Source organism: Protobothrops mucrosquamatus, unplaced genomic scaffold (assembly GCF_001527695.2).
Source record: "Protobothrops mucrosquamatus isolate PMUCROS unplaced genomic scaffold, P.Mucros_1.0 scaffold_146, whole genome shotgun sequence".
Classification (NCBI taxonomy): Eukaryota; Metazoa; Chordata; class Lepidosauria; order Squamata; family Viperidae; genus Protobothrops; species Protobothrops mucrosquamatus.
Window position 1 is genome coordinate 86,140 of NW_015386222.1, and position 8,915 is coordinate 95,054.

The window sequence follows — 8,915 nt, forward strand, 5'->3', positions numbered from 1 at the left end:
AAAAATTAGGTGAGCGAGATGAACAGGTGGTTGTTTGAAGCTAAAGACCCAGGAAGAGTTTACCATAAGGCAAATAGCATCTGATAGCTTTTTTTATGGCCAAGGCCTGAGAGAGGTGAGGCCTTGGTGGGTTACAGTACAGATATTGGAAAGGTGTAATCACACTGTTAGACCTCTTCCTGTACAATAGCCATTGGTTTTAAGCTGGTAGTAAAGGGTGGCCTGAAAGCCTTCGGATCAGTGTTTTTCAATCCTGGCAACTTTAACTTCTCCATGCTAGCTGGGGAATTCTGGGAATTAAAGTCCACATATCTTAAAGTTGCCATGGTTGAAAAATACTGCTCCAGATGGATTGGACTCCACTTTCTGGGAGTCATAATTTGAGGTATCTAGAGAACATAGGTTGGGAAAGTTTGGTATGTTTGGTTTTTAAGATCAGCTGCTATATTTTCTAACCTTTCATTTCTATCATTAGCTATGAAAGGGGATGGTGAACTGAATCCATGCTTCTCATTCATTCTTTGTTCATATAATTATGTTCATATTTGCTGACCATCATCTCTATATGCCTATTCATCCACTAGCTCCACCCAAATGCACTTTTCTTATCACTTAGCAGAAAAGGATCCTGATGTACATCTGTAGGTGGACGTAGTCCTTTTACATTGGCTCAGTGAATGGATAATTGTTCCTGCTGGCATGTGAGAGTGGGTGGGTCTAGCTCTATTTGATCTATTCTTGCAGGTAAGGGGATTGTGTACACCTTCCCACTCCAGTGTTCCTTTGCATTGGTCATGTTTTTTTAACTGTTTCTTCCAGGGAGTTTGAAGATATAGAAAACGCTGAATTCCAGCTAGATATATGGTAAGCAGAACTGGCTCTTCATTCCTACTGAATTTCATTGTTTCTCATTAAAATGTGAAGACAAGTGTTCCAAAGGAAGCCAGAAAGGCGATAGATTCATCAGGCAAACACAGTCCAACATAATGAGGGGGTAGCAGCAGACCACTTAGGAATGACCAGAGTGGAGCATATGCAGCCTGACTGAGCTTCCAGTGCATGTGTGCACCCACAAGCATAAGGCCACAGTTCGTGAACGGGTTGGAAAGAATTTTATCAACCAGGCTCTGCATTCTTTCTCCAGTTATTTAACGATTTGCACAAGATAAAAATATATAAACATACTTTTCAGATAACAGTGATTGGTTTGATATTTCATCCTGTGGCAGGCTCAAAGCAAACACGATAGTGCCCTAGAACTGTCAATCATCTCCCCAAAATATGCTTAATGTGAATAAATCCTTTTCTGAGTAAGCGGTACCTCTCACTACATTTCTTTCATGCTATGTCTCAAACAAGGAAATTCTTAAGGGAACTAATTTTGTACCTAGATGAACATTTAATATTCCTATAGGCTAACAGCCATAAAGTGAGCAAGGCTATCACGGATGTAAGTAAAGCAATAGTTGTGGAGGAGGGGCTCTCTTTATTTTTCTAATATGTCGACTATAGTTTGTTTCCCATCTGAAAATATCAAAGAACTGTGCTGTCGGTTTTCAAAAATTACTCAGAGGATGTTCTAAGGCAGGGCTTTTCAACCTTTTCACCCATTGTACCACTTTTAGAATATGGCAATATCTGAGTACCACCAGTTGCCTAGCAAGGTGTCAAAAACTTGATGACCCATTAAAAAAAGGAAAAAAGTAATGAAGTACAGGTAGTCCTCGACTTACAACAGTTCACTTAGTAACTGTTCGAAGTTACAATGGCACTGAAAAAAGTGCCCCCCAAGCCACAGCTGAGCAAGACACCTGCCTGCCCACCCGGCGGCGCTCTTCCCCCTGTCTGAAGTTTTCATTGTTGTGAGCATTTCTGTTGAGGATTGGCAGTGGGGGTGGGGTGGGGGTGTTTGGTTTTTATTCCCCCTGTCTGCTGGGTGGTTGCAGCAGGTTTTGGCCACTTCACATGACCCTGGGACACTGCAACTGTCATAAATATGAATCAGTTGCCAAGCATCTGAATGTAAATCACAAGGCCCTGGAAATGCTGCAACATTCCAGCTGATCGGCACTTCTTCTGGGCTCAGCAGAAGTGCCAGGATCAGCGCCGAGCTCCAGCTGGAGCCTGGCGCTGATCCTAGTGCTTCCACTGAGCCCTGACAGCCCCGAAGAAGTGCTGATCCTGGCGCTTCTGCTGAGCCCTGACAGCCCTGCAGCTCCAGCCCTCTCTCGCTCAGGCTTGTGCGGTGCTGCCACCGGTTCAGCTCATTCCCCTCCCCCGCTACCACTTTTCTAGGATGGTTGCGTACCACCTGCCAGGTGCCAATGTACCACAGGTGGTATCCGTACCACTGGTTGAAAAGCCTTGCTCTAAGGTCTTCAGAAAGGGACAAGGGATTATGGGCTGCAAACTGTTCACTTTTAAACATCTCTGAGGGATTGGAACCTCCCCTAAGTAAGCAAAATAAGAAGAGGTTATTTTAAGTCCAGAGACTGCTCTTCTTCACCTTTAGAAAAAAGTGCCAGCTCGGGGACAGATCATTTTGAAGAAGGTAGATATCTAGGTGGCTTCTGAGAGTCAACCCCCACTTGACAGCATATAATCAAACAATTGCTCTTTTTGCTTGATTTCTTTTCTTTCTGTTTCCCGGAGGTATTGAAAAGGAGTATCACAGCATATTTTTATTTGCTTTCTTTTAGGGATTTTGATGCTGTTGAACCTGTACGGCAGAAACTGGAGGAACTGACTGACCTCCGTGGCCTGAAGAGGTTTGGGCTGAGCCTTTTGTATATGAAATTCTATTAATTACACAATTCAGTTGATAAGACTAAACAAAACATTTAAATAAGGCAGCATATTCTGTTTCTCTTTGGTACGAGAGAAATGTTCTATCATCTTTGTCCTTGTTCTGCTTTTTCCTACTCAGAATTATTAAGGACGCTCGTAAAAATAAAGGACAAGACGATTTCCTGGGAAATGTGGTCATTCGTCTGCAGGTAAGATATGGAATAGCATGTTGCCAGAATAATACTGGGAGACACACACACACCACCTCGATCTTGGGCAGAGAAGTATTTCTTTAGCTCTGATCTGTCTAGGCCCTTAGACACTTAGACGGCAACATAAATGCCATTAAATAAAAAGGTAAACTGAAATTTCAAGTGAAGTGTGGCTTTTATGTGACATGAAACAAGTTGGTAGCAGAATATGTCACCTTGCTCTAAATAAATCTGAGACTCCTTTTACAAACACTAGACCTGATGAAAATGGTGTAAGAAAACGATAGATTTTACTGGAGTAATCAGAAAAATACTGAAAAGGCCTATATTGCAGGCCTCGGTGTCAATTTCTATTTGGTCTCTGGATAGTACATGACCAGGGTTTATGAGAACTTGAGTGGCTCTATAAAGATCTTCAGCTATGCCAACTACAACTTAATTCAAGAACAGATTTATCTTTCCTAGCTAGATGCCATACAGATGTCTTGGACTCCAGGTCCCACAGTTCCCAGCTAGCATCAGAATTGTGGATTTGGTTCAATAAATCTGGAATGCAATAAATTGGGGGGGCTGGAAACCACAAATGTGTGCTTGTTACTAGGGAATATTCCTGAAGAATCTTCTTAGGGTCTGTACTCATGAATCAATCATTACTACTGATATAACTGGGAGCAGAAGAAAGTCCAGTTGAAGCCATTAATTCTTGTGCTGAAATTCAATTACAATACAATGAGGTAAAATAGGTGGATCCATTTGAGCGATTCCTCTTACTTGCTCAATTTCTTAATTTCTAAATTAATTGAGACACTGCATTTCCTGATGAAAGTAAGGTAATCCTCAACTTAGAACAGTTCATTTAATAACCATTCAAAGTTACGACAGCACTGAAAAAAGTGACATGATCGTTTTTCACATTTACGATCTTTAAAGCATCCCCATGATCGTGTGATCAAAATTCAGATGCTTGGCAACTGGTTCATGCTTATGACCGTTGCTGTGTCCCAAGGCATGTGATTCCCTTTGACAACTTTTTCACAAGCAAAAATCAATGGAGAAGTCAGATTTACATAACAACCACGTTACCGACTTATCAACTGCAGTGATTCATTTAATAACTGTGGCAAAAAGGTCATAAAATGAGGGCAAAACTCACTTAACAAATATCTCACTTAACAGAAAATTTTTGCTCAGTTGTGGTCATAAGTTGAGGATTACATGTAGAACCATTTTATGGAAACGTAGTAGAAATGGAGAAACTGCACTTTTAAGAAGTAACATGGTTCATTACTTCTGAGCTAAGACTTTTCACCACACTTGTGTAGGACCTGCATTGTCGGGAGGATCGCTGGTACAGGCTGGAACCTCGCACTGATACTTACCCCAACCGAGGGCATTGCCACCTGCAGTTTCTTTTGGTACATAAGAAGGTAGGAATAAGAGGAATCAATTTCCCATTACAGAAAGGAAGTGTACTTTATAAATTTTTATTTAAACAGTTTTGATTCATTTAAATTTTAAGACCTGTTCAATACAGTTGCCTTCATTTGCTGCAATCTTTGAGAAAAAGGTTGGCCTATCATTGAGATAGGACAGGATCTTTTTTTCTTGTAGGGAGCTGGTTGGGAAACTCTTCCCCCCTTTTCACAAAGAGAGAAGACACTCAGATATTCTAAATTGCTGTTCTGATGTGACATTTTATGACTTTAAGAGCCAATTAAAACTGTACTGATGAAAGATTGACTTATGGATTTGGAGCCTGCTTTAGCTTATGTTTTGGAGAAAGATAAATATATCTTACACTAATGCATCAAGGACTTATTGTTACCATGTTTAAATGTTCAATGATATGTGGTTTCTGTAACTGTGAACATAGATGTATATGTAAGTATTCTAATACTGTATCTTCTAAGAGCTGGATCTGTGTATTTTTTAAAAAAAAATTTAGAGAGCTACTTCGGCCAGCAAGACACAGGCAAATTACACAGTTCATCGGCAACTTCTTCAGCAGATTGTTTCATATGAGATTCTTCAATACCAGGTAAATAGATAAACAAGAAACTGTTAAGTGGAATATGATAGAGTGACATATGATCAGCTGTTCTCTGTAAGACAAGTGGACTCCATATAGCAGTCAGTTCATCTGACTTGTTTGCCCTTTTCAGCTCTTCTCTGAAGTCAAGACTCAAATTTGGTTTGAAGCCCAAGCTCTGCCCTCAGTTGAAATCTCAGGAAGACTTATGGCAAAATTTCAGGACTGTAAACTGATTCATACATCTAAAAGATACCGTAGAAACTTTACTCTGAGTTGATGAAGTTGTATCTGTTCCATGGACGACCAATTGCAAAACAGATTCCTACAATCTTGGAATGGCACGATAGATCTTTCCTATTTGAATCCTAACGGCTTTCTTGAGAGTGATTAAATTGCTTTTATGCAATTTACTTGCTCTCCCATTTTTGGAACCAAAGATTCAGTGTTGGAAGGTATCTTACAAACTATCTAGTCCAACATGCTGCTCAATGCAAGATCCACTAGACTAGAACATTTCTAACAGATGACCATCCACCCTGTGTAAGAAGGCCTTCAGAGAATGAGAATTCACCACTTCATGTGGCAGTCTGTTCCACTGACTGAGAACTCATTCCTACAGACATTTAGCTTGAATCTACTTCCCATGTAGTTTTAACCTGTTGGTTCTGGTTCTGTTTTCTGGGGCAGTAGGAAAATAAGGCCACTTCTTCTTTGTCAACTGTTAAGTTATTTGAAAATATCTTTTGTGACTCATTTCAGGAGTTTCTTCTATGGGCTAAATAGACTCAGATCCTTGTTCTGGACCTGCTCCCTTGGGGAAAAAATAAGTTTACTCCCTTTTCTTTGTTACAACAGATGATTCCTGTCATATCTCCCCCTTAGCTATCCTTTCCGTAGGCTAAATATACTCCGATCCTTTACCTGTTCCTCATAGGGCTTGGTTCCAGATCCTTCACCATTTGAGTCACTGTCCTGTGAACTTGCTCCTGTTTATCAATATTCTTTTTTGGTGCAGAGAACTGGACACACTGTTTTGTGTGGAGTGAATTACATCCTGTAAGCTCACATCTATTCTCCTGTTAATGCACCCTGCATAGCAGTTGCCTCAAAGTGCTGGCTCATATTTAACTGTAATACTGCCAGTCCAGTTCTCTCCTATCCTGTGCCTGTGCCTTTCATTTTTCCTGCAGAGATGCCAGATTTTATATGTCTACCTGTTAAATTGTATAGTGGCCAAAATTATGGAAACCTTTTGGGAAAAGTGTATAGTAGAAATGCCACCTTTGGTTAAGTTTCCACCAATTTTTCTTCTAATTTCTTTATAACTGTAGCCTTGTTCACTTAATAATACTATTTTACATCGCTTTCTGGGCAACCAGTCAACTCTTTGTACCATTACTTTAATTTTATTACGTTTTACAAGCTCACTAAATGAAAGGAGAAAAAAACCCAACCAACTTGATAGCGATCACATAACACACTGACAAATGTCCTCCTCTTAGCTTCAATACATGACATCAATAATTGAATCCTACTGTGATCTGATTGGCTCATTGCCAAAACAAGATGATGCCTGATTGGCTCTCTAAACACTCATGCTCATTGGCTACAATCAGATGAAGGAGAGCTACCTGATATCAACCTAAGCAAGTTATGCTTCCTTTTTCTGGTTATTTGGCTATAACTTTTCATAGAATACAGTACAGATAATTGAACAAACTATGATGCATTACATTCTTGATTAAATTATCTTTCCATTGATATATATTTTTATGGTACTACTAAAAAAAATGTGGTGTTATTAGCCATCAAACCTCAAAAATACACTTTTCCCAGAAGGTTTCCACAGTTTTGGCCTCTACTGTATACTAGCCTATCCATATCCTGCTGAATCTTCTCCCTTTCCGCTAAAATATCAGTCACTCCTCCCAGATATCTATCACCCTGATAATTTCCTCCAAGCTGAAATGGAGCCATTTACTCTTTAGTCAATTAAAAATGCTAGGTAAATGGGGATTGCATTGAACTAAGTTTCAGAAGAAAGAAAGACCTGGACATAATACAGGTAATTGTTGTATTTGCAAAACGGTGAAGCAATGGATATGCTGTCTTTTCCCCACCATCTGATATCACAGAGAGCCGTTCATTGTTCTCTTTCACTGCAGGCTGGCAGCACTTCCTGGGATGGAGAGTTAAGCAAATATGCCGGTACTATCCTGTATCTACACGCTACTCAAAAAGACATTTCGGATTTCCACCAAGACTTGGTGTAAATATCACCTGCATGCTTCCCCCCAAGGCAACATTCTGGAAACCAAAAGTTCCTGGCACTTTCTGTCTACCCACCCCCTTAAAAAAAGTTGGGTTCTTTTCTATTGCCTGAGAGCGTTGCAATTTTATTAAAATGTGCAGGCATGCCATGAGACCAGGGTTTAGTACTATCCCTAGAATTCCATCCATGAATTCAATAATTTTGACTTTTCTTTTCAACTGGGATTTCCTTGATTCTTTACTACATCCTGCCTATTGAATGTGATTCCTGCAATGGGCTTTGCCAAGGAATTGCACACTACAATTTCTGCCGTTTTTAACTTCCATTTCTGCACTACGCCTCTAAACCAATAGATGTTTCCCAGCAAACTGGCAAAATCCGCCAATTTGACTAGATACCTAATCTATATACAGATAGTCCTCAACCTACGACCACAACAGAGCCCAAAATTTATGTTGCTAAGTGAGAAACTTGTTAAATGAATCTTGCCCCATTTTACGACGTTTCTTGCCACATTTGTTAAGTGAATCGCTGCAGTTAAATTAGTAACACGGTTGTGAAGTGAATCTGGCTTCCCCCTTGACCTTGCTTGTCAGAAGGCTGCAAAAGGTGGATCACAGGACCTCGGGACACTGCAACCGTCATAAACGTGAACCAGTTGTCAAGCATCCAAATGTAAATCACATGACCATTGGGGATGCTGCAACAGTCATAAGTGTGAAAAATGGTCATAAGTCACTTTTTTCACTGCCATTGTAACTTTGAACGGTCACTAAACAAACTGTTGTAAGTCAAGGGCTATCTGTAGTTTGTTTGGGCCACTTAATGCGAGATGCTTTTGTTTCTAATTGTACTTTTAGCAGGTTTTTCCTTGGGCGCTCAATGCTGCTTTCCTTCCCTTGTTCATCTAGGCACTGGCTGGCTTACAGCAAGCTCTATCAGTTCTTGGAGTTCAACAGCAGCTGCCTGCTCCATCAGATAACCAGCATAGAATATCAATGGATTCAAGGCCGATTACGATCTGAGCAGGTAAGAAAGGAAGAGCTGGGGAACTACAGGCAGTCCTCGACTTATAACACTTCACTTAGTGACCGTTTGAAGTTACAGCGGCACTGGAAAAAGTGACTTATGACCATTTTTCACACTTACGCCTGTTGCAGCATCCCTGTGGTCATATGATTTACATTTGAATGCTTGACCACTGACTCACATTTATGACATTTATGACGGTTGCAGTGTCCTAGGGCCGCACAATCACCTTTTTCGACCTTCTGGTAAGAAAAGTCAATGGGAAAACCAGATTCACTTAACAACCGTGTTACAAACTCAATAACTGCAACGATTCGCTTAACAAATGTGGCAAGAAAAGTCGTAAAATAGGGCAAAACTCACTTAACAAGTTTCTCACTTAGCAACATAAATTTTGGGCTCAATTGTGTTCGTAAGTTGAGGACTGCCTGTATATGGCTGGTGGAACATTCCCTGTCCAGCTAAAGACATCCTTGGTTCTAACATCAGACACGTATCCATTATGTGCGTTGTATAGTTTTGCATGCCTATCCAATAAATAGGATTGAAATACATCTCTCTTAGCATAATGTTAGTGGATCAT

General features: G+C 40.3%; 1 protein-coding gene across 1 annotated transcript in view; it reads left to right on the plus strand.

Moving 5' to 3' along the window:
- The window catches only part of UNC13D (unc-13 homolog D), a 44,104-nt gene that overhangs the window by 9,481 nt on the left and 25,708 nt on the right, over positions 1-8,915 (plus strand). The window contains exons 6-12 of the mRNA XM_015819062.1: positions 777-864; positions 2,700-2,768; positions 2,927-2,996; positions 4,322-4,426; positions 4,945-5,037; positions 7,197-7,300; positions 8,215-8,332. Of these exons, the coding sequence (XP_015674548.1) occupies positions 777-864; positions 2,700-2,768; positions 2,927-2,996; positions 4,322-4,426; positions 4,945-5,037; positions 7,197-7,300; positions 8,215-8,332 (647 nt within the window). The remainder of the gene's footprint in view (positions 1-776; positions 865-2,699; positions 2,769-2,926; positions 2,997-4,321; positions 4,427-4,944; positions 5,038-7,196; positions 7,301-8,214; positions 8,333-8,915) is intronic.